This window comes from Cynocephalus volans, chromosome 15, assembly GCF_027409185.1.
Source record: "Cynocephalus volans isolate mCynVol1 chromosome 15, mCynVol1.pri, whole genome shotgun sequence".
Classification (NCBI taxonomy): Eukaryota; Metazoa; Chordata; class Mammalia; order Dermoptera; family Cynocephalidae; genus Cynocephalus; species Cynocephalus volans.
Genome location: NC_084474.1, coordinates 90,831,884 through 90,857,884, shown reverse-complemented (window position 1 = coordinate 90,857,884; position 26,001 = coordinate 90,831,884). Strand labels below are relative to the sequence as shown.

Genomic DNA, 26,001 nt, shown 5'->3' with positions numbered 1-26,001 from the left:
AAATGAAAGAATTAACTATAATAGCTATAATAATAATTATTATTTAATTCACTGTGGCTACTATTTATGGAGAAACCATGTGGTACACTTAATACAAATGAGGCATTTGATTTATTATGTAATTTGTACTGTCAACAATCATATACAGTAGGTGGTATCTCATTCCAAAATTGTTCTTAATAGATTCAGCAGTTTCACATGAGGAATGGAGCTCTGAGACGTCACATTTCTTGCTATGATCTCAGAATTTGAATCTAGGTTGACCCTGAGCATGGAGCTCCTACTTATTTCACTCAGTGCAATGCCTTGCATATTTAAAATATCACACATAGCAACTGGTAATTTTTAAGAAACACATGTACATCTGATTGAATTGCAGAGCAGTAATTTTTTTTCTCTAAATCAGACCTTCCTTCAAACCAGACTATAAAAATAAAGACATTCATCAGAAAGGTGTTTGCTGTTTTATGATAATCTGACAACTAAATTGCTTGTTCGGTTTGAGTTGTGTAATGTTGCTCTCAATTAGATTAAATATTAAGAATCCAATTTGCCAACTGCTAAGAAAATTGCTGAACATTGCATAAAACTTGGGGAATTGCTTTTAATGAAGAACAAATGGAAGTAAAATACTAGAAAATGGAAGTGCCAAAGCTGTAAATGTTTTATTAGATAGATTTGGGATTTTGAAATGTAGATTGTTAAGTATTTTCTATACTGAAATGATATATTGACTTCAATCGCTTAATTAAAAATAGACCGTCTGCAGAGTCATTGTTGTTAGACCCAATTGTGAAATGCCCTATATGGATCATTTGAGGGCTCTGTCTTCAATACTGAACAGCAAAGGGCAGAGGGGCAGCTGAATTTGGGAGGCGATAAGGAAATGAGGGGTCTGGTTCCTCCTAACTTCCTGTTTATGTGCCTCAGTCTCCAGCACAGGGAAGAGAGGGCACTATTTGTAGTTTGGTTACCATGATGGTCAGCATTGTCACTCTACCTGCTAGGCCTTCTCAACTATCCCTGCTTTGTACTTTAGAACTCTGCCCAAGGGTCTCCCCTGACACCTGCAGGCTGGGTTGCACACCCCTCTTCTGTGTCCTCATAGTAGAAATGCCTATTTTGTCAGGTGCTCATCCTTCTCCAGACTCTCTTTTAAGCACCTTACTTACATTATCTGTCTTAGTCACTCCCTCACTTCATAGATTGCTTCCATTATTATTGCTATTTTATAGTGCAGGCAACAAACAATTGCAGATATACTGCACATAGATGCATGGCTAGATGCTGTATAGAAGGTGCTCACAGTATTCAACAGAGTACCAGCAAATAATAAGCACTCAGTAAATGCAGACCAGCACTTAAAATAAGTCAAATGCTCTAATATCAATTAAGAAATGTTGTAAGGCAATATAAGTACTGCCACTTCAGCAGCCATATGTTTATCAATTTGATTTTAAATGCCGTGCAAATGCAGCTACTACAATTGTACAGTAATATTGGAATGCAACTCAGTCGTTGACATGATCCAAATTTTACTTAAAATTTGTTTAGATTATTTTTGGTATATCAATTTTGATATATTATTTTGTCAAAAAATTCCTGATCCCTGACACTGCCTGAGAGGTCTGCCGCTCTAACTATGCATCCATAAAATGAGGCTAATAATGACATATACCTTACAGAGTTGATTTAAAAGCCCTACGTAAACTATGATTTATCATGCAAATACTATTATTTTCATTTCCATGATTGCTATAATTATTTTGATAAAATCCAGACATGCTTTAAACCGGTTTCCTATAGAAATAAACACTAGAGTATAACAAGGTCCGTGAAGTGATCTTCCACGTGGCTTAATTATCTCTCAGAACTGGCTGATCTGTTTTCTGTGGGAATCAAGGGGGAACCAACACCTTCACTCAGCAGCCTCTATAGAGAGGCAGGAATTGGCAGTGGTTAGCTCTGGGGTCCAGCAAACCTCATTCAGGCCATAGCCAAGTCCCATACTGATTGTCTAATTTTAAGATAGATAGACCACTCCCGCTCCCCACCCCCCATCCACACCTGAACGTAATTCTGGGAGTTCTGGTAGTCTCAAATAAGGAGGTTTATGAGGAGCCACGTGGATGTGTGTGTGTTTGGTATCAGAATGTAGAATATGTTTTCCATACTGGTCTTCTCTGATCTACTTCCAGCTTCCCTACAGAGTAGACCATATGTGGAAAGCCCATCAAGAATTCTAGGGGGAGAGACCTTAGAACTCACAATAAGAGAGTAATTACGGTTGCTAACTGCTGTAGATGGGATGCTCCCCCAACCTCGCTGAGGCTTAATCTCCACTGTTAACTGTTGAGGGTGGGAAATCCTATTACAGTAATTGAAAGATGGGGCCTCGAAGAGATGATTAGATTGTAGAACCATGTCGTAGTGAATAGATCAGTAATGGTGGTCATGAGCGTGGTCATGAGCGTGGTCATGAGCATGCTTATGAGGGCTTTAAAAGGAGAGTGCATGGGTAGCTATCTCTTTGCGCTGCTCTCTCTGCTCTGCCATTTTTGCAATGTGATACTCTGCTATCACTGTCATCGCCACCAAGACCCTCACCAGCTGGGTTCCCTGGACTTTGGACTTCCCAACTTCAGAAACTGTAGCAACAAAATTTTTTTTCCTTATAAATTGCCCAGTTCCGTGTATTTTGTTATAAGCAACAGAAATGGACTAACACAGAAAATTGGTACCAGAGAAGTAGGGTGTGGCTTATAACAAATACTTGAAAATGTGGAAGGAGCTTTGGAACTGGGTGCTGAGGAGAAGCTGCAGGAATTTGGAGGAACAGGCTAGGAAAAGCCTAAATGCTGGTGGAAGTTTAGAAGACAAGAAAACCAGGGAAAGCTTTAGAGACTGGTTAAATGGTGGTGATCAGAATGCTTATGGAAATATGGACTATAAAGACTGTTTTAAGGAGGTCTCAGATAGAAATAAGAAGGAGTGTTTTGACAACTGGGGCAAAGATCAACCTTGCTATGAACTGTCAAGGAATTTGGCTGCATTGTGTCCATGCCCTAGGACTTTGTGGAAATTGGAACTTAAGAGTTGTGAACCAGAATATTTGGTAGAAGAAATTTCTAAGCAGCAAAGCATTCAGGAAGCTGTATGGATACTTGTAACAGCCTATGCTGAGTTATGGCAGCAAAGGTATGATGTAAAGCTAGAATTTAGGATTTATAAGGGAAGCAGAGACTAAAGATTTAGAAAATTTGTAGCCTGACCATGTGGTAGAGAAGCAGAGAGCATTTTCAGAAGAAAAATGCAATGGTGCTAAGAAGATTAGCACAAAAGAAAGGGATTATCAAGAGAAGGGGGGAAGGACCTGAAGGTACTGCAGAAGCCTCTGGGATCACCCCTTCCATTTCAGACCTAAAGGCCTAGGGAGACAGAATGGTCTTGGGGAACAGGCCTGAGGAGTCCTCCACGGGCTCGCTGCTCAGGACCACCTTGGGAAGCTGCTTCTAGCACTAGCACCCCACCTGCTTTGGATGCTCCAGGCAAGGCTAAATTAGATCCAGGTGTGGCTGGACCTGCAGCTTTGGAAAATGTAAGCTGAAAGCCTTGGCAGCGTCCATGTGGTGGTAGGTCTGCAGGCTCACAGAATGCCAGAGCTTGGAAGGCCAGGGAGCCTCCGCCTCAGTTTCAAAGGATGTGTGGAAAATCCTGGGGGCCCAGGAAGAGATCTGACACAGGGGCAGAGTCACTGCATAGATCCTTCACTACAGCAATGCTGAGTGGAAATGTGGGGTCAGAGTTGCAGCAGAGAAACACCAACAGCGCCATGCCTAGTGGAACCATGAGAACAGGACCGCCATGTAGACCCCGGACTTGTGGAGCTACCAGAGTGCAACGCCAGCCTACGAGAGCTAAACATCATCTGAGACCAGGAAAGCCATAGAAGCGGAACTGCCTGAGGACTTGGGGACTCAACCCCCACACCAGCATGCAGGTGATGTTGAACGTGGAGTCAAGGTACATGATTTGCCAAGTTTGAGATTAAACTTGCCCTGGTGGGTTTCAGACTCATTTGGGACTTGTTACCTCTTTCTTTTGGCCTATTTCTCCCTTCGTGAGTAGGAATAGGTACCCTATGCTTGTCCCACCATTGTATCTTGGCAGTAGATAACTTGTTTTTGACTTCACGGATGGGACTTTGAACTTTGAACTTTTGAGTTGAAATAAGACTTTGGGGATGAAATGAATGTATTTGTATGTGAAAAGGGACATAAGTTTGGGGGGTCAGGGTAGAATGCTGTAGACTGGATGCCCACCGCCCCCCAACCTCACTGAGGTTTAATCCCCACTGTTAACTATTGAGGGTGGGAAATCCTATTACAGTAATTGAAAGGTGGAGCCTTGAAGAGGTGATTAGATTGTAGGACCATGCTATAGTGGATGAATTAATAATGGTGGTCACGGGCATAGTTCTGAGAGCTTTAAAAGGAGGGTGCGTGAGTACCTTTCTCTCTGCTCTGCTCTCTCTGCTCCACCATTTTCACAATGTGATACTCTGCTGTCACCATCATCACCACCAAGAACCTCTCCATAGGTGTTCTCTGGACTTTAGACTTCCCAGCTTCAGAAACTGTAGAAACAAATTTTGTTTTCCTTATAAATCACCCAGTTCCGTGAATTTTGTTACAAGCAACAGAAACGGACTTACACATTAACTCAACGCTTACCCCAGTTCAGTTGAAGGAATTTGATACCTTTCATAATTAAAATTAAAAAAGCATAAATCTTTAAGGCACCATAGTGAACCTCTGCAACTTTCACAGTGGAGACTGATATTCTGCAGTTACTTCTGAGTTTATCAGATTGGCATGAGCCTCTTGGGAATGGGAATGGGAATTGCTTGACCCTCTACATGCTGCATAATTAATCCTGTTTATCTAATGGCTGTTTCATCTTATTCCTGCTGTTTTCATTATCTCTGTTCTTCTTGTCTTGCCCTCAGTTGAAAAGCCACCCTTCAATTTAGGGACTTTGATTCTGGTGAATTCAGAATAGTACCATGAGGGATAATGAGCTTGGCTTTTGAGCCAGGCTGGGCTGTTTTGGAATTCTAGACTTGTCTCTTAGTGTGTATTTGTAAGACTAGGAGCCATTTACTTTACCTGTGCTCATCCCGCTTTTGTAAATTTGCAGCCTGATTCCAGCTTTCCTAAGGGTTTGAAGGACCAGCAGCCATGACCAGTGAGAAACCAGAGACACAGAGGGGAGCCTTGACACATGCCCATCCTGCTTCCCACCTCTCCTTGAAGGGCACACTGTCACAGGGGTTGCACACTGCTTGTGTGTCTTGGGGTTCCTGGGAATTGATTCTTGATCAGCTTGATATGTCTGGCTCTCCATAACCCGGCTCTAGCCTGTCTGTCTAGCTTCATCTCGTGCTTCTTCCTCCTGGACTTGTTTACTTCAGCAGCGCACTCATGACTGTATTTCCCTTCACTTTATTTACTCACTCTGTGCCTTTGTTTTTGATGGTTCCTGTGCTTGGCAGCCCTCCCTTTGTCCCTTATCTACTTACCGAACCCTTCAAGATTCAACTGCGGCGTCATCTCTTCCAGGAAGCCTTCTGTACCTCCACCCTTCAAATGGTCATGTGTCTCTTTTAGTATGACACTCACTGTATTGCACTGCAATTATGTGTTTGTGTCCCCGGCTCTTCCAACTTGTGTATACTCTCCTCCAGGTGGGGACAGTATTTGTTAACCTCTGGGTCTCCAATGCATAGCACCTTGATGGGCACCCAGGAAGCACCAAATAAAGAACAATTAAGATCATGAGGATAAATGGAATTGAATTTACCCCACTGACTCGCTGAACAATATAACGAACCCAACCATAGTACTTCTAATATGAAAATATAGTTCTCTAAAGTCAAACAGATTAATAGCAACAACTTATGTATTCATGGAAAATGCATCATAGGCATTAAGGTAATTTACAATATGGTTATGAATTATTCATAGTCAATATATCAGCTAATCTGAGTTATTTTTTAAAGTTCTAAATAGGTCAAAATCTTTTGGTGATGTAAGACTTGACCAATAGATTAAATATTATCACTTAAGTATATCAGTGGAAGAATTCATACGGAATTCCCACTAGTAATAATCATAATAGGTAGACTAATAGATTGCATGTTGGTTGTGCTTTTTGGGTGGCAAAGAACTTTTCCCCTTTATCTTCACTCTTGCCTTCTGAGAGCAGCTAAGTCCCTTTCCAAAAGACCAGAGCAAAGTCCCTATCCAAGGTGAGTAGCAAAGGCTGGCCTTGACCCATTCACCCCAGGTCTGTCCTATAATTCCAAGTCTGCAGTGGCTTTGCAATAAACTGAGTCAAAAAGCATTCTTTAACAAATGATGTTTAAAACAGGCTTATAAACACAGAGAAAGGAAAACAATATTTAGGAATCAGAAATGGAAACAATGAACAGCAAAGGTGGTTGAGGTCTGATTTTGAGCCACATAATTTGCACTTGCCTGCAGAAGCATGATAGAACAGCTGAACCCTCGAGAGGCATTGGTTTAGTCTGGTGATTTTCAAACATTTTCTTTTTTTAATCACAAAATTATTTTTTAAACAAATTCCTAATCATAACCCAGCTTATAAAGCTTCCGTACACAGAAAAGCTCAGTTGAAGTGGGAGCCCCACCCATCCTGCCCCTCCCTTGCTGTTTATGGCATGCCCCATGACTTCTCAAATTACGGACTGAAAACCACTGGTCTGTTTATTCCAGCCCTCTATCAAGCACTGACCAGCTATCCTGTGTGCCGCCCATTCCTGGACACCCCAGGTGATATGACACTTCTGAGGGACTCTGTCCACAGTGGAACAGGGATAATGTCAGTGACATCATCATCAAAAGAGATTGAATCTACTGTGGGATGTGAAGGCCACTGATAAACAGTACCTTCTTTTCCCCAACTGAGTGCTAAACCAGCTGGATAATGCAACATATTGGAGAGTTTTGTTTACATATTTATTCAAGGGGACACCTGAATGCTGAACTCTAGAATTAACTACTTAATTACTCATCTACAGCAGTACTGATAGCTACAGAATTCCTCCTATAACAGGCATAACCCAGGGCTGAGAGTGATGGAGACCAAAGCCAGAGAGAGGACAAAGTGGAGCCAAGTTTCTGATCCAAAACTCAGCATTTGCCCAATAAATGGGCATGGAGAGGTACCAGCCCATTTCCTGTTGCTTATAACAGAATACCTGAAACTTATAAAGAAATACACTTTATTGCTTACAGTTTGGGAGGCTGAGAAGTCCAAGGTCCAGAGGGCACATCTGGTGAGGGCTGCCTTCTTGGTGGGGACCCTCTACAACAACGCAGGGTGTCACGTGGAGAGAACAGCAAGAGCGCTCATTAACCTGCTCACTTGTTCTCCTTATAAAGCCACCAGTCCACACCCATGATAATCCATTAAACCATTAACCGTTACTTCATGAATAGACTAATCCGTTCATGAGAGCAGTCTTCACGATCTAATCGTCTCTTAGAGGCCCTATCTTTTAATACTGCCACGTTGGGAATCAGGCTCCGACATGAGCTTTGGAGGAGACAGACATTCAGACCATTTCACGGTGGACAGGATTATCATGTATAATGTATGGCCCTCCATGCTGAAAACACATTAAGAGTGGAGAATTAGAGTTTTCACCCACAACACGTGCCTTCTTACAACTTCCATCTATTGACTCTAACTCCCCTCAGTGGGACGGGACCTCTCCCGCAATAGACAGTCTTTGGAGAACCAGACACATCTCTCAAGCTGCACTGAGACCCTCATCTTTTTAAAATGTTCTTTTAGTCAACCACATAGAATAACTGATAATTATGTGAAAGAAGCAGGAGTAGAAGATGAATAATATTCCATCCCTGATTTCCATGAGGGGCACGGTTGTGCAGCAAGTATATACAGGGAGAGAGACAGACTGAGTTTACTTCTTATATGGCCAGTGCCATATAGATTTCCCTGTTATCATTCGACAGTCACTTTTTCTTTGGTGCTGGAGCTGTGGGTAGCTGGACAGAAGCAAGTACACACATGTAGAATGGAGCAGATGCCTGGCTTGGAGTGTAACTTACACCTGAGATTCTCAGCCTGAGGTGTAACTTACACCTGAGACTCAACTGCCTCCCCCTCCCCTGACACCTGCCCTCCCGTCAGGCCCAGCCTCGAAGCTCGTGCCCCCTTTTTCTCCTGCTCAACAAACTCTGTGGATGTCAGTGAGGGGACAATAGGGGTGATTCTGTACCAAATAATATTCATAGAAAGAAAAAAACACTTCTGATTTTTATATTTTAACTTCTTGGTAAGAAACACCTGTACTTCAACTCATAGCCAGTCACCATGATTCAGAGGACTGGGACACAAAATTTAGGAATTACTGACCAAGACCTCAGCGATTTGTGGCTGACAGAGAAGGCATTAAAGGCCAGAAAGGTAAAGTCATTTCCCCAGATCAAAGCTAGTTAGCAGCAAAGCTAAAGCTAGCACTAGGAGGTTTGGTTCTCTTTGTAATTTATGGAGCTGGTTTCCTTTTTAAACCTGGGCCCTGACCTGAATCAGAAGCTCAACTCTACTGCTCCCTGAATGTGTGCACACAGGCAAACTATTCAGACTGCCTGAAGCTCAGTTCAAAGAGGATGTTCAGCATAAGGATTAAAAGTGTGTGGGCTCCAGTGCCAGATCACATCTGAGTTCTTGATATGCCATTTGCTTGACATGAGACCTGAAGGCAAGTAGTTTACCATTCTATGGTTCAGTTTCCCACCCTACAAAATGGGTGTAAATAATCAGACTTATTTCATAGGTTTGACGTGATAATTAATTGTTGAACACATGTAAAGCACTTAAACAATGCATGACATGTAATGGGGTCAAACAATAAAATGTTAGTTGTTTAATGCTTTTCTGATGATTATTATTATTTTCTTATCAGTAAGATGAGATAATCATGTAAAACTCACTGAATCCCCAACAGGAGTCACCCAGGGACTAAAGATAGAAGCAGGCACACAGCAGACACATAATGAACAGTAGCAACTATTGATAGCCCTCTAGATTTTGATGTGTCTGATGGAGCTTACATTTCTTATTCAAATAAACATCTAGAATATTAAAAGACAATTCCATTTATGCATAGTTGTAACATGAAAAACATATATTTCTTGAAAAAAAAAAGTCTTCTTCTTATGGGCACAATTAAATTATTTTGAAAAGCTGTCAGTGTTTACCACATGCCGAGTAAAAATCAGATTGCATATGTATTTTATATAAAGTATAAATAAGTGAATTTATATTGAACATAAAAATCTAAAGCATGATTATTGTGGCAATCTAAGAAATCCTAATCCCAATCCCAAATTGTGTAAAAATCCCACAGTTCTAAAGTACGGGGAGGTGTGGGCAGGTTGGACCTTAAAGCCAGGCTATGTTCATCAAGTCTATACTGTGGCGATGTTGTGGTGACCTGTAGAGGATGCTACAGTTCATTCATTCACTCATTCTTTACATATTCAGTGAACGTCTGTGTTCTAGGTGTTTCACGTTCAGAGACTACACATGGTTTCTACCTTCAAGGTGTTCAGAGAGTGTTGGAAAGAGAGAGAGATACAAAATTAATTGGTGTACTGACACATGTATGAGAGACCAGAGAGGAGGAGGTGGTTGGAGAGGTTCCCTGAGATACCCTTTGACCTGAGTCTTGGTGGTGAGTCAAGGTTAGTTCAGAAAGGCTCAAAAGAGGAGAAAAGCAACTAAAGCACTGAAGAGAAACAAGAGGCAGCACATGAGTCTGGGAATGTGGTCAGAGCTTATGTTAAAGGCCCAAATGCCACACTAAGGTCTTTGCACTTTATCATATAAACTGCGGATAATGATATAAAGTGACATGCTCAGACCAGTGCTGCATGGAAAGTAAGACCAGAGCAATGAGCCCCATTAGAAGAACATTTTTAATAATTCAACTGAGCAATATAGAGAACTCAAACTAGTGCAGAGAGGAGAGAATTCGAGAGGTGAAACCTTCAAGACTTTCTAACAGATCCTGGAGGTGAGAAAGAAGTCTGGAGTCTGGGGGAACTCTCTAGCTTTCTTGGGTGTTGGGCAAAATGGGGTCATTAACAAAGACCAGAGGGAAGAGAAGGATCTGGTAAGAGGGACAGTGATACACTCCATGTAAGTTGGCTCTGTGACAACTAGGCAAGCTATCCAATCAGAAAGTTGGGATATAGCAATCTGGAAACCAGGGTAGGAATTAGATTCAGAGATGTAGATTTGAGAGGCATTTATGTAAAGGTAAGAGTTGATAGCAAGCTTAGTTATGTCTAATTGTTTTATACAGTCAGCTCTCAATATCTGCAGGTTCCACATCCATAGATTCAACCAACCATAGATCAAAAATATTCATAGAAAAAACCCCCCAGACGAGATCGGGCGCGTTCAGGGTGGTATGGCTGTACGTGGCGCACTCGGTAGCGTGCTGAGCTAGCAGCACGGCGACGCTCCCGCCGCGGGTTCGGATCCTATATATAGGAATGACCGATGCACTCCCTGTCACGAAAAAAAAAAAAAAAAAAAACCCCAAAATAACAGTGCAACAATAAAGTTAATACAAATACCAAAACAATACAGTATAACAACTACACTGCACTTACATTGTAGTAGGTATTGTAAGTAACCTAGAGATAATTTAAAGTGTGCGGGAGGATGTGCATAGGTTATATGCAAATACATTTTTGGACAGGGGACTCGAGCATGACAGATCTTGATATCCACAAGGGTCCTGGAACCAACCCCCATGGATACTGAGGAACAGCTGTACTTCAGTAGGTAATAAGTGAGGCATAAAGCAAACTTCTTAACTAGTAAGTCTTTTACTATAAATCAGGCAGTCTTCCAAGCACTTCAACTTCAGCATTGTCCTGACGTTCCACGTTAGGAAACTGGGGCGTCTGATGTGAAGGGAGTAGCCCAGTCACACTGTTCGTGAGGGGCCAATCCACCAGCAAAGCACAGGCCTGTTTGACCAGATTTCGTGTTCAAACCAAACCTTGTCACTGCAGAGCTCCCAATGGGCTTCAATTAAGTGAAAATTCATTTTTAGTTTTCTAAGTGGATCACCGTTGAATCTTCAGCTGTACGATCCACAAACTTGTTCACAGAGGCCGTCATCAATGAGTGTATCCTCAGTAAACAAACTTCCTTTTAGCGTGCACTGACTTTACACTGGGGCATTGGGTAAGTCCACGTTTTACCTAAATGGTCTCATTTAATCCTTAACAGCAACCTATGACGTCAATTTCATGACTGTCCCCTCTTTACAGATGATGTACCTGCAGCACAGGGGGAGGAGGAGCCCTGCCCAAGGTGACATTGGAGCAGTGGCAAAGCAAGAACTCAAACTTGAGTTTGCATTTGAGTCTCAAAACTAAGACTCTTTGCCCTGTAGCTCATGCTCCAGACTCTATTTTACTTCCTCCCAACTATACAAATATTTCCCTCTTTACACTGGGCTTAATTCAGCCACAGAAAGGGTGAGACACCTGCATTTTGTCGCGCACCTATTATGGATTGGGCCCTGGCCAGGCGACCCCCATGTGTGAGTTCCTGTGCAGCCGAATGGCCCACCTGCCCTGCTTGATTCCTGTTTTATTATTTAGGACTTTCGTTCTAGACTGTTGAAAAGGGGGTTGCTCAAGTGTTCTTGTTCTGTACTACGGAGATTGTACACAGCTTTCCAATTGACTTCATGCAATTTTAATGGATATACACTGGCTCTTCTGCTCCAACATGGGCTCTGCAGGCCTGGAGGGCTGGCTGATGGGATTTCCTGCAGTATAACACTCACTTTCAAAAAGCAATATTGTTGAGTAATTCATGGGGAATGGATCTTCTTTTGCTTTGTTTGTAATAATCTCCAGCCATATGTTTTTCATGACTTTTCTTTATATTTACATTTTGACTTCTTATCTCAATGTTCATGTTGGGTCATCAGCCTTATGAAGATTCCCCAAAGTTTTCTTTAAGTCTCTCTTGAAAAATCCATGTGCTATGGGGGTCTAGTTTTCAAAGACAAACTTATTATCAGACTTCATAGATTCCTTGCCCTATTTGATGGGTCCTGAAAGCACTTTCAAAATGAGGAAATGGTGATAAGAAAATGGAGCTATGAGCAGGTAGCAGGACCAGGATTCTCAGGGCTGCTGGAAGCAAATGGACTGGGGACTGGGGACTACTGGATTTGCTGCCTTTAGTAATCCCCATTCTACTTTGATTTATGCATCATCACAGCTAATGGAGACACAGCAGGACTCAAATTAATGACTCAGTCAAAGCTAGTGGACCTTTGTTGAGCATTTGTTCTTTGCCAGGCGTGGTTTCAGAGGTAGGTGTGGTGTACTGAGAAAGGACTACCTCATTTTAGCCCCTGAATTTTGAGAATCATTTCTGATGCTAGGAAGGCAGAGTGGCTTTGTATAAGTCATTCAGTTCTTTGAGCCACAGTCTTCTGATCTATGAAATGGAAATAGGAGTTCCTATCACTTATTATGAAGTCTGATCAGAAAGAACTCCAAAACATGCTAAGTGGTAAAGCAAAGAACAGACAAATATCCACGGTATTCTCCAAACTGTGAGTATGTCTGTGTTTTCAGGACACACATACATATAAGTACACATGCATATACATATGCACATAAATGCTTGGAAGTATTCTAGAAAAATCTACAAAAAATTATTGTATTCTGGGGAGTGGGATACTTTGTGTTTCCTTTCTTGATATTAAGATTTTTTTTTAACCATATCTGTATTCTATTTTGAAACACAAAATTAGAGTATTTGCCATTTATGATGCACCGTTGAAGATCAAATGAGATAAAGCGTAATGGGACTATCTAGGTACTTCACAAGCAGTGGCTTCCTTCTTGCTCCATAGACTTGCAGAGTCTGACATGCTCCTGCTCTCCTGCTGTGCACGAGCTCTGCTAGCCTTTCTACAACTATATAGGCTTCTCTGCGTTCAATCTTCAAAAAATAGGAAAGATGAGAAACAGGAATGTATGATTACCATGAATAACATGTTCTAGTTGGCTGAATTTTCTGGTTATAAAATGGGCAAGTCTTTTGACTCCAAAACTTGCTGAACGTCGTAAATTCATATTGGAAGGGATCTGGCAACCTGTTAATCCAAAGCTGGGTTTCAGAGCTGAGAAAAGCAAAGGCCCTGAGAGTAAAGATTGCTGCAGAGGGTCTCTCCAGTGGACTCTGCAGTGTGCTGCTGAGACCTTGCTTCCAAGTGCAAGCCACTCGCACTGCTGGGGATGCTGGTGGCCAATGCAACCAGCTGGGTCTGGGTGCTGCCCTGTCTGGAGAGAGCTGCTGACCCAAGGTCATGCCTCCTCCCTGGGGTAACACACACCCAGTACTGGTCTGTGCATGTGTATAAAGACCTATCCCGTGCTCTGAGTCCAGGCAGCTCTGCAGGTCCAGAGCTCCCCATAGCATCCGCTGAGGTCCCTGTTGTGCCTGCATGTCAGTGCAGTGCAATGTCTACATCTGTCCTGTCCTCCTCCCCACAAATGTGCTACTGAGTGCATACCTCAGGACCTTCCTGGAGTTTCTTTCCTAGGGAACTCAACTAAGGCAGTCTTGGTGCTAGATGACAGCAGACCTGAAACTTCTGTCCAAGTTTCCAGATTTGTAGCACTTGTCCCACACATGACCCAATCATCATGACATGGTGGTCAGGGTTGGTATAATGACACTCGCCATTGTCTGCCTACATGACACTACAGGGAGTGTAAATGACATGTGGGTGGGTACTGACCCCCACCAGACCTGTCCTTCCCCCTCTGGACCAACTCAGCCCTCTTAGATGGCAGCAGGAGAAAGGAGACCAAGTAAGGCAGGAGGCTGCCCCAATCACTGGCTACCCAGACCAACTCACCAAAGCCAAGAGGGTGGAATCCACCAACTCTCCACCTGAAACTTTTTCCAGCAGGATATGTAAGGCAGCACAGGGACATGAGAGCCACTGCTTCCTCCTGTCACAGCCATGTGAACAGAAGATGGACAAGCAGGTCCTAATTCCACAGAGTCTCCCAGCACGCGACTGAGTGACTCCCAGTTCCTGCTACCTAAGACCTTCTCCGAGGGATTCCTTTGCTCTCTGAACAAACCCTTCCTGAAATTCGCTACAGAAAATCATCTCTTGAGTTGGCAAGAAAGTCAAACCTGTTCTGTTTCTACCTTTTCATCATGTCTGTGTCCATGAGTCAACTGTGGACTTAGGCATCTTTTCTTGTTGGACAAACCACTTTGTAATTCTGCTAGTGTAATCCATTCCACACCTACAAACAAAATATACTGTACAGAGTGCCCGACACGGCAGCTCACATTGAGAGCCTCCCAAGAGGCGCTCTTCCAACACAGATTACTTAACCTCACAACCTCTTGCTATTTTACAACACATTCTTCTTCTGTTCAGCATCACCTACTGCACATCCACCTGCGACAGGGTCCTTCTAAGTTTCTTATCTCCCCATGAAAAGGAGCCCACCTCTGTCTGCCCTTGTGTCCTCTTCTTATTACAGTGGACCGTACAGTGGAGGAGCGAAGAAGCTCATAAGTGGGTGCCGTTTAGTTATCACACACCTGTGAGGCCAATGCCCTTATCATTTTCATCATTATCATCATCATCCGTTGGTTGTTATTATTATTGTTGCTATTAGTATTACTATTTTAATTTGAACATGGTAAAACAAAGCTGTGGTGGATTTCAATGTTTTCTCCACATGGAAGAATAAAGAACAGATTCAAACTCAGATCTCTCTTTTCTTGAAATCTTCAACCACTTCCCAGATTTTCTAAAGACCAGACCTGCTTCCCTGGACCTCCAAACATCTTGTGAATGTTGGTGCAGGTGGCAGAAGGTCAGAGCCCTGTGCTACCAGGGCCAGGTATGATATTCCTCAGCTTATGTTTCTCTTTCACCCTTGCAGGGAAGCTTCTATGTCCCCTCAGAGAACTGCATGCAGCATGCCTACAAGTGGCACCGGGACCTGTGCCTCCTGCTCTTACAGGCCTACAGGGGACTCCACCTCTACTTCCTCGTCATCATGAGGGACATCCCAGAGCTGCCGCACATGGAGCTGGGTAAGGGGATGGGAACAGGGGAAAAACTCATCCCAGCAGTGGACTTTCCTCTTTTGGGCTAGAGGCTGAGAAAAGTCCGTGTGCTTTTGTAAATGTCACAGTAATGACACTGTTGTTCAGGTAGGTTTTCCTGTGTAGGTTTTTCTATTCTAGCAGGAGAGAATCTTGGAAGTGTAAGAAAAGACATGAGTGACTCAAGGCACATCCATTCACACATTTCTCCACCAAACATTTACTGAATACCTACTACACACCTAGAGCTCCTGGTACATAATGTTAAGTAGCTTTTCAGGGGGAAATGCCAGTTTATAGCCTTTTCTCAATTAGGCTATAATAATGGAGTTGCAGTTTACAAAAGGGTAAAACAATCCTAATAAGGAACTACATACTGTATATGTATATTTAATCTGGATGGTTATAGAAACCTCTTAGTATCCATCATGTTTGATTATCTGGAAACAAATTGCCTCTTGCATGTGGATTTTCCAAAGATTACACATCATGGAGATCATTGAGCCTGAATCCCTCTTGCTTGACAAATGATGGAATTGGAGCTCAGAGAGGTAATACGACTGCTCAAGGTCGCTCAGCCATGTGTGGCAGAACCATGACAGGAACCCAGCGATCCTGTACTGACGGACAATCCCCTCCCCACCCAGGCAGGGTCCTTTACATCATGTACATCATGTCACAGTTAGAACTGATGATGTGTCCTGGTTCTGCTCAAAGTTCTCTAATGAAGCCCCTTTGCCTCTAGAACAGAGGTCAAGTTCTCAGCCTGGAATTCAGAATCCTGCTGGGTACCTTCACTTCCCTGCCTATACTTCTAGACTTCAACTGCTAAGATAATTGTGGTTTTGGCTGTGTGTGGCCTTGTACACATTGTCTATTATCGCATTAAACACATCATAGAACAGTGACTTATATGCATGTTTTGCTTCCTCACTGGACGTAGGGTCTGTGACAGTAGGGTCCCCTCAGATTCCTCATACCTGCTCCCTGGCCTGCAGAGTAGAGGAGTAGCTGCACTGTTATTGTTGAAGTGAATCCTGGTGCTATCTTAATATCCATCTCCATCAGCTCTAACACCCTGGCCAAATCCTGTGCTCAGGTGCTACTCTTTGAGTCATGCAATCATTGATTTTTTTTTCAGATTCAAATCTTCTGTGTGTAATAAAGACATGCACAGAACCAGATTCAGTTTACACAGCTCATAGGGAAAACAGAGACTATTCAGTAGCAGTTGGCTTCCTGACATAAACTCTTTTTTTTTTTAACCCAAAGGAACTGAGTTTGTTCATTCACTCGCTCATCACATTTTATTGAGCAGGTGAAGAGGTGTATGCTAATTAGGTCATGAGCCAGGATCCTAGGGTGCTGAGGGATAGCTTCCACTGACTTGGGCAGCAATGCTTTAATTAAAACCCTTGCCAAAGCTGTATGAAAATGACTGACTACGGCATCATGGAACTAGGGGAGAGTTCAAACACAGTCATAACTGTGACCATTAAATCACAAATGGCCAGAGGCACCCTGCTTCCTGCTGACCAGATGGTGGCGTGGAAGGAAATGATGTGTGTTAATGTCAGAATCAGTGAGGCTGGGCAGCTGGCAGAGCTCTGCCACCCAATTCTCTGGGATTCCAATTTTTCATCTGTAAGATGGAAATACAAATCCATGTCTCCTATCTGATGCACAAATGTGTATGTATGTGTGAGTTCATGCACCTGAAAAAACACAAATAAATGTGGAGTCTTTTTCGTCCACACAAAGTGCTGCACAAATGTGGAAATCTGTTTCTTGTAAATGTGTTCATGAGGCATCATTGGTTGTGTTTATCTCTGTGACTTTAATGCCAACTTGAAACTTATGCTTTTTCATTTAATTAGCAATTGCTGCATTTCAGCTTGTTCATTTAATTGTATGTTTGTTTGTTTTTTCTTGCTAGAGACCCTTGCTGTTGAAGAAACACTCTCTCAGCTATGCTCAGAGCTGCAGGTAATTGGAGAATACACCCTCAGGTGTGGATGAATGACTGCAGTTACAAAAGGCAAACAGTTGCTTGTTCACTGTAAAAATGAGAGGAGAAAAGATAGGCCTTGTAACCTCACTCTAAATCACACACTGAAGAAGTGCTCTTACGTCCCCTTACCCTGAATCATGAAGCATGCATTAATGTGTGCCTCACCCTGTGCTAGGTATTTTGGAAAAGCTAAACAGGTTAACAAGTATCTGTTTTCCTTGGAGCTTGAACTATATCTGTTTATTTGTTCACTATCCATTCATTTAACAAACACTTATTGACTGCTGTCTTTGTGCTTCTCACTGTGGGTGATAGGACCTTGCACCTGTGCTCAGATGGCCTCAGACATGGTGGGGAGGCTAGAGTCAACGATGATAATAGTCATGGGCATTTGCAAAAAAAAAAAATTCATGAAGCATATGTAAAGCTAGGGCTGGGGCTCACACATCCCTCGAGCCCATTGTACAGACTGGGTCACAAACCCTTCACACTCAGGTCCATGAGCTAGATAATAGGAAAAGATCCTGGGAGCTGTGGGTAAAAAATTAATAGGCTTTATTCAGAGCTAGGAGCAGCCACCCTAGTGGCCTCCAGGGGCATCCTGAGAAGCACTGTGTATCTGAGCCATTAGTCCTTTATACTTAAGTCCATAACCCAGGACACCTGGGTGCACATGCGCAATTACGTTAGGCAATAACCAAGGAACACATGGGTGCACGTGCATATTTACATCAAATGCTTGGCAAGATTCTGAACATCTGAGGGGCCCTGACCATTTTCCTATATTTTCCCAACAAGCATATATGAAGAACATGTGCTTAATACATATTTGACAAATGCATGCTCTTGTTGTATACAATCTCTGGAACACTTTCACATCCCATTGAGTTGGATGGTCTGCGTGAGTACTATTATCCTTATGTTAACAAGAGGCAAATTAAGATTGGAAGGAAGACAGGTAACTTAGGATGAGAGACATAGCTATTCAGTGCTGGGAGCAGGACTCAAAACACTCATCGCAAACTGACACCTCTGTTTTTTAAACCAGTGTTCCTCAACCCTGGCTGCACATTAGAATCATTCTGGAACTTTAAAGACACACCTTTACCTGGGCCTGTGCACCAAACTGATTGAAACAGAGTATCTGGAAATGCAGCTCAGGCACTGGTAATTTCATTTAAAGCTCCCCAGAGGACTATTGGGTACAGCCAGGGTGGAGACCCCTGCTTTAGACCATATTATAAAGCTAGCAAAATTCAGCGTCACAATGGACTCACAGGAGATCCCGTGAGAGGGCAGAGTGCAGGGTATTGGGTACCTAGAGTTGGAGGGCCTCTGGGGGAGGGGCCATTCAAACTGAGCCTGGAAAATGCAAGGTCTTGCTTGTAGGAATCATAAGGACATCACACCGCAAGCACTGTGTATCATCAATGTATAATAAATGAAAGAGCAGCACAGGATTCCGCTTATAAAGTAGAAAAGGGTCAGTGAAGCGGGAAAGGACCTTGATGCCCACGTGGGAGCTTATGCTGTCTAAGCCTGGTGCTGTAAGGACAGTGTGCCAAGAGGATAGCTAAGCTGATAGTAGACCACAGACTGCAATGGTCACAACTCCTCATCCTTTCTGAGTGAACCCCTGGGAAGGACCACAGGCTTTGCAGCCGCACTGGCCTGGGTTCCAGTCTGGGCTCTGAGCCCTTCCTCACATCAGCTGTGTAATGTGGACAATGGACTCAGTCTTAGGGCCTCAGATTCCTCATCTACAAATCAGAGATGTAGTGAGGGGCCACGAGTGAGCTTATGAGTGATGACCCCCCACCCCGAGTGCCCAGCTCACAGGGTTTGCTCTGCACAGGCAGCCTCTTCCTCCACTACTGGCCAGGGCTGCCTTGGGGGCAACATGTCCCCCAGCATCAGCCAGTGTCATAGGCCTGTGGGAGGCGCAGCTCAGCATCCCAAGAGAAAACTACTCCAATCTGTGCATTATCAGAAATTTAGTTTTAGCAATTGAAAAAACAGAAGAAAAAAACACAGCTTTCCATTTCACAGTTCAGAAGACCTAGCTGAAGAGCTGATTAGCAACTATTAGTGGACACACCCATGCTCTTTCCTGCAGGATGAGTTGGGAGGGTGTGGGCTGCAGGTTCTCTGTGAGGGATTCTGAGCCTGCTATGCTGCTCAGCTTTCCAGAAGCTTCTCTTCCAAAGCCCAGGATCCGTGGTGCCAGCTCCACGACCACCAACTTACGTTTAGTCATTAGGGAGTATGAGCCCCGCAAGGTTCTCAGTGCAGTCAGTGACATCTCTTTTATGAAGCACTTGACCAAGTATGTCACCAGTCAGTGGTGGAGGGCATCGATGTTCACACCCAGCGGGACTTCTGCCTCCAGAGCCCGAGCTGCGCAGCTCCGGGCCCACCGCCTCGGTTCCTGCTGCACCAAGGTCCAAGGCCAGGGCAGGGCTGCTACCTGTTTCCCGTATACGTCATTTAACAGTGGGTAATGGGCAGTGGGGCTGGGAATCATGGCTTATGGGGAAGTTTACTTACATCAGAGACTGAGAGACCTGGCTCTGAATTTCATACCTTCCAACTGTGTGCCTTTAGACCCATTGCTTCACTTTTATGAATGTCAATTTTCCTGTCTAAAATGGGGATACAAATCACTTGTTTTTGCCAACTTTTTTCTCTTTGCCAGTAAGCATGGCAAACTTGCTAGTTGCCTGGCTGGTATTTTATGTGCTTTGTGTGCATTTCCTCATTTAATCAATACAGTGATTCTATAAATAAGTAATCACGTTATGTTCAGTGGATGAAGGAGTAGGGCTCGGTTCACAACTGGTGAGCTATTTGACAAGAGCCCTGGAGCCCTGGCGCCCAGCACATTGCCTTCCTGGGAAGCAGAATTGATGGTGGGGACAGAGGAGAGGTACGGAATGTTTGCTCCTTCCCCATAATTGGTGAGGCATTTTACCCCCAGCAGCTCTGGGGGTACCAGGAGGGAGGTGCTCGTGTTTCCTGACTCATGCTGTGACAAGTGGGCACAGAACAGTGTGACTTCCTTCAGTCAGCGAGTCACTAAGGGGTGGGCCTGGGGCCCCTACCCAAGGCCATCTGCGGGTCTTATCTGGTTCCTGCAGTGGTTCAGGTGAGACATTTGGGGTTAGGATGCAGGCTGCCAATGAGTTTATCAAACATTTTGTGAGAAGCCAGCTGGTTGTCTTCCTGCTTTGGAGCAGTGCCCCAAGCTGCAGGGATACCACCTTTTGGTTTTGAAGGACTATGCAGTGCAGGCTTTATTTTATTTGTTTATTTATTTTTGGTGGCTGGCCGGTAAGGGGATCCAAGCAGGCTTTAGTCTGTACGAAGCAAACAAATTAGCCAGCTGCTGCAGGGATGAGTTTGGGTGACAGGGTGGATAGGGTGAGTGTGGAGTGGGGGTATCAGCCTACTCCTTGGTTTGCTAAAGGGCTGGCCCGGTAGTTGGAGTGGAAGGAACAACACCCCTTCCCAATAACCCCAAAAGATCCAGGTCTCAGTCTGCAGGGCTGTTTAGAGGCAGAACATTGTCACCCGTGACCAAACACAAACAGCAGCAAATGTACCCATCTCAAGCTCCTGCCAGTGGTGGCCGCTGGGAGGATCTGAGACTGTTTCAGGTGATTTTAGACCATTTGAAAGCCTAGAGCTCTACAGCAATGGAGTGGTGATTCCAGTGTGTCTTTACTCCATGTGAATCTTATAAACATTTACTGAGCCTCTACTGTGTGCTGACCACTTGGCTATTGGGAGTGCAAAGACGAAAGAAACCCACCAGGACCTACAACCTGGTGAGAAACAGATTTGCTCATGGATAGAACCAGGGTGTGTGGGGTGAGGGATGTGGGAACAGGGAGGGGTGAGACTGATTCTGATTGGGGAGGGGAGGCTGGCTCTAAGAGGTTGCTGTGAAGAAGTGGGAGGGAAGGGACTTCCAGGCAGAGGGAACAGCAGCGCAAAACCCAGAGGAAGAGTCAACCTGACTGAAGCCCCTGGGTGCCCGGGGCCAGTGTGGCTGCAGCTGCAAGTATGTGATGTTGCTGTGGGGCTGGGCTGGAGAGGGGATCAGGAGCAGGCGATGAGGACACCTGCTGATCAGTGTAGCCTGATCAGGAGGGGGGAATGTGCTGCCCACAGAGGATGAGAAGGTTGTCATGAAACGTAACCACCACGTGCCGTGTACAACAAACAGGTTGTGAGTAGCTACTGGAGGGACCGTCGAATAGTCTTTCCCAGAGCTGAACCTCCTCATGAGAAATACTAAAGATAAACACTGTTATTAAGCGTAAATGAGCAGATGCCAATTGTAGGCAGCTCTCGTTTTGTGGGTTTTGGTTTTTGTTTTGTTTCTTTTCATTCATTTTTTTGTTTATTTTGGCCAGTCCTCTTGCCAGGAGGTTTTAAAATACATTGTTTCATTTTAGCCCAGAAACATTCTTTTGAAGTGTATTTTCCAAGACAACCCTCAGGTACAGTGAGGCCAAGCGACTTCTCCAGGCCCCACTGTGGAGGAGCTGGCCTCAAATTCAAGGAGGCAGAGAACACGAGAGGCCTCCGCAGCCCACGATTCCATCTGCTTTGGAACAATGAACCAAAAAAGGCAATTAATGTGAAGGAAGAACCTACTATGTACTGGTCCCTTTGATAAGTATGTTACGTGCATTCTCAGTGAATCCTTATTTTGACTCTGTGACGTAGGTTTTATTAGCCCTTCTTCCTAGTAGGAGGCGTAAAGCTTTAGAGCGTGGCTGTCTGCTGGGGTCACTGTTACCTCTTCCTTCCCTGTCCAGCCAGTCCCTGCTCTATGACTTTCCAGCACTGACTCTTAGGGGTAACTCAGAGCTTGGATATTTAGAGCCCCCCTGCCCCCCTCCAGGGCAGCCAGGGAGCACAGAGCTCAGATAGAGGGGTCTGCATTTGAGTAACATCCATTTTTTTCTCCAATTTTAGAACTTCTCAAGTTTTGATGTGCATATGAATTACGAGGGTCTTGTTAAAATGCAGATTCTCATTCATTTGTTCTTGGGTGGGGTAGGGGATGCTGCATTTCAAGCAACTTCCTGGGAGATCAGGGTGCAGTTGGTGCTTCTTGGACTGCAGTCTGAATAGCGAGTGTCTGAACTCTAAAACTGCACTTTGGGGTTGCCCTGTATGTTGACATCCAGCAGGCACTTAGCTGCCTCCCCTTTGCCATGCAGTGAGGCTGAGCACAGAGTCCAAGGTGTCCACATTGCATCTGCAAGATGAGCAATGCAGGTATCACCTCCTCCAGGAAGCCTTCCATCATCCTTCCACAGCACTCAGTGTGTATCTCTTTCACATTGCTTTGCAGGGGCTGTATGCCTCTTCTAGGACTGTACGTATTTATATTTGGCTCCCCAGAGCTCAGCACAAGCTCTATCACAGAACAGACCCTCAGTAAACAGAACAAGAGTGTGAACAAAGGCACATGGTTAGAGCCCAGACAGGAGGGTGGGGGTGTGTGGCAAGTGGCCGAGCCTTTTTCCAGAGAGTTCCCCCTATGACAGCATTGGGCCCACATTGCCTCTGTGTTAGCATGAAGGGCCTCTGCAGGGTGTGCCGAAGAAACTTTTTCTAAGCCTGACATCTGTAATTGCACGGGCCTAGGCATCTATGAGAATACGAAAGTCCTCTTACAGCTTAATTAGAAGCTGCTGTAACCTCATCTGAAGCCATTTCTGTAATCAACTGAGGGAAAAAAAATAATTCTCAAAACACGTTTAATGAATCTTTTCTTTTTTTCTCTTATACTATATGGTGGTTGAGCTCAGAATTCATGCTGTGTTTGCTGGTACCGCTGTCATGGAGGGGAGTGCTGTGGTGGCACAATAGGAGGCCCAGGAAAGGACGTCTAAGTTATGGAGGCAGGGGGCACCTCCCATTGATGCCAGGTCACCTAAATGTTCAACAAGAGTTACTAAGTTCCCAGCATCTACTAGCCCTTGTGCCAGGTGCTGGGCATACTGCAAAAGCTAAAACTCGAGGTCCAGGTGGGGAGGGATGCGGGAGGTAAAACAAGCATCAGCAGGTGGCTGGAGGAGCCATGAGACAGGTCTGTGCGGGTCAACTAGACTTCAAGGAGAGGAGGTTAGTCTTGTTCTAGAATATAGTAGATGTTTCACAAGAGTCATCAGAAACATGGAGACACAGAACTGACTCCTTAAATGTTACCTGGTGGAGAATAGACAAGTCCAAAGTGGTGAAAAGAAGAAAGAAAATTGGAAGCTGGGAGGAGAAGACATTCCAGGGAGAGGGTGCAGCCTGGCCCAGGGCCTGGTGGCTGGAAGCAGCCAGGTCCATGCAGTTTAGTGTGGCTGGGAATAGACATGCATTGGGCCAGGAAGGGAGGCAGCCAGAGGTGAGGCAGGGAAAGCTTTCAGGGGAAAAATGGAGCCGAGTGTTGATGCAGGAGATTGGCTCTCATTAGTGAGGGTTGCTGCCTGGAGAATCTATATACAGGCCAGTTGGAGTCCATCTAAGAGCCTCACTCTCCAGCCTGAAGGTTTCCCAGTGACTATCCCTGTTCCCCAGCCCCGCCCCCCCAACTCAACCTTTACTGTTCTGCCTCCTAACACATTTGACCTTGGTGCATGGGGCTGAGTCAAGGGTGGATTTTCCCTGTCTGACCCTGTTTCTCACAGAGCCAGTGCTGGAAGCAATGCCACCATCAGAAGAAAGGGAGGGCCATTGTCTCCTTTTGGAGTTTTGTAGCTTGCGTCATCCTCAAAGACTGATTTCACCTCTTAGAAGAAGCAGCTCAGAGATGCTGTGGTGGAATGATGCCCTGTATCTGGAAGCTGATTCTCAATCCTAGAGCAACAGTACCCAACATTTAGAGAGCCTTGCTGTGTGCCAAACTCCTCCTTCCTCCTGATTCTCACTCTACCTGATCTGCCTCCATCTAGCATCAGCCTTCAGTTTGAGAACAGCAAAAGGAACTTCCAGTGTTTCAGGCCAGGCATTGGTCTTAGATATCCCTATATGGTATTACATCCAAAAGTAGTTATTTTCTTTACTGATGAAAAAAACTGAGGCATGAGACAAAGAGAAAGAGATGGGGTTTGGAGAGGCTGTAGCCGTTGCTGCCCATCACGCCTGGTAGAGAACTCCACAGCCCCATCTACCATTCACCCACCTCCTATCTGCACCACTTAGGAGGCTCCCTGCAGACAGTTGCCCTCTCTTATTCCTCTCTGCATCACTTATCCTAAACATGTGCCTGGGGTGTGGAAGATGCTCATTAAATGCTTGTGGAGTAAATGATGAAGCTGAGAGCTCAGTATCAGCCCTTGGCAACTAGCTCGCCACCTCTCCTCAGCGTCCTGGCCTCTCTTCCCCCCTCTCCAGAATTCAAGTTACTTCCCAAGAAGATGGCTCTCCTAGTTTTAATCCACAGCTCTCTAGAGTGTTTCTGCCCAAAGTGTCTTTCCCCAAAGGCCCCCAGTCCCTTTCTAGTATGGCCCCTACAAGTGTCAGTTAAGGCACCTGGAAGGCTCCTTAAAAGAAATATGGTATGATTTAGGGAGGACAGTGGTGGCCAAAGCCATGGAACAGCAGCCATGTGCCAGTCACCTAGCTACTTAGGTGCCATGAGGTTGTTACAAGTCCTGCTGCCTGTCGCAAACAAAAGCAAATGACTCAAAAGTCAAATGTTGGTGAGCATGAAAATCAGCTTTTATTCAGGAACACCAGTGACCTGAGGAGAGATCATGGGCTAACCCATCTCTCCAGTAAACCTAAAGAAGAATGGCCAGTCTAAAGCCATCTAAAAGACTCAGATTTACTGAGGGGGGTTTTAAAGAAGGGGCTGAGGGAATGGAACGTGGGAAATGAAAAGCAGGGGGGAGGGGGATGTGAGCTGCAGGGGCTCCATGCAAGGAGCCGGGTACAAGGTCTCACCAAGGCTCCCTCTGGTTTCTCCTGCCGTCCTTGCTGTTGTCTCAGGGTCCTGCATCGGGGGTGGGATCAGCGCAGCTTTACCGATGTCTTCCTTTGTTTCCCAGGGTCTGGATAGTACATACCTTGTAGCAAGTCTGCAGCTCCAGGCTGACTGGAAAATAACTTTACATTTATGTAAATAATGTCATCTTGCACCATAATCAAGGTTCAAAATATCAAATAACCATGGGAAAAGAAGGAACTCAGAGAAATGAATGCCAAGAAAAAAAACTGTCTTTTTAAAATTTGCCTACAGCCCATGTGGTTTTAGATACCACCATGGCTTCAGTCCTGCTCACTCCAACGAGGAAATAAAGATTTTATTTCTGCATTAGTCCATTTTCTGATGCTTATAACAGAATACCAGAAACTGGGTAATTTATGAAGACATAAAATTCATTTCTTACAGTTTTGGAGGCTTGGAAGTCCAAAGTCCAGGGAACACATCTGGTGAGGGCCTTCTACAGCAATGCAGGGTACCACATGGCGAAAATGGGCTGAGTGAGAGAGCTAAGCTTCTCACTTGCTCTCTTTATAAAGCCATCGGAACCATGAGCATGACCTCCCATTAAACCATCAATGGAGTAATCCATTCACGAGGGCACAGTCCTCACAATCAAACCACCTCTTAAAGTCTCCACCTTTCAAATACGAAAACAGGATGTCCCACCCTCTTACCACTGCTGCAATGGAGGTCAAGCTTCAGTGAGTAGTGGGGACATTCAATCTACAGCAGTCCTTCATATAACAAT

The 26,001-nt window shown here is 44.5% G+C and overlaps 1 protein-coding gene across 1 annotated transcript in view; it reads left to right on the top strand.

The window, feature by feature from the left end:
- The window catches only part of FAM135B (family with sequence similarity 135 member B), a 201,833-nt gene that overhangs the window by 137,753 nt on the left and 38,079 nt on the right, over nucleotides 1–26,001 (top strand). Inside the window, exons 7-8 of the mRNA XM_063079757.1 lie at nucleotides 15,078–15,231; nucleotides 17,180–17,229. Of these exons, the coding sequence (XP_062935827.1) occupies nucleotides 15,078–15,231; nucleotides 17,180–17,229 (204 nt within the window). The remainder of the gene's footprint in view (nucleotides 1–15,077; nucleotides 15,232–17,179; nucleotides 17,230–26,001) is intronic.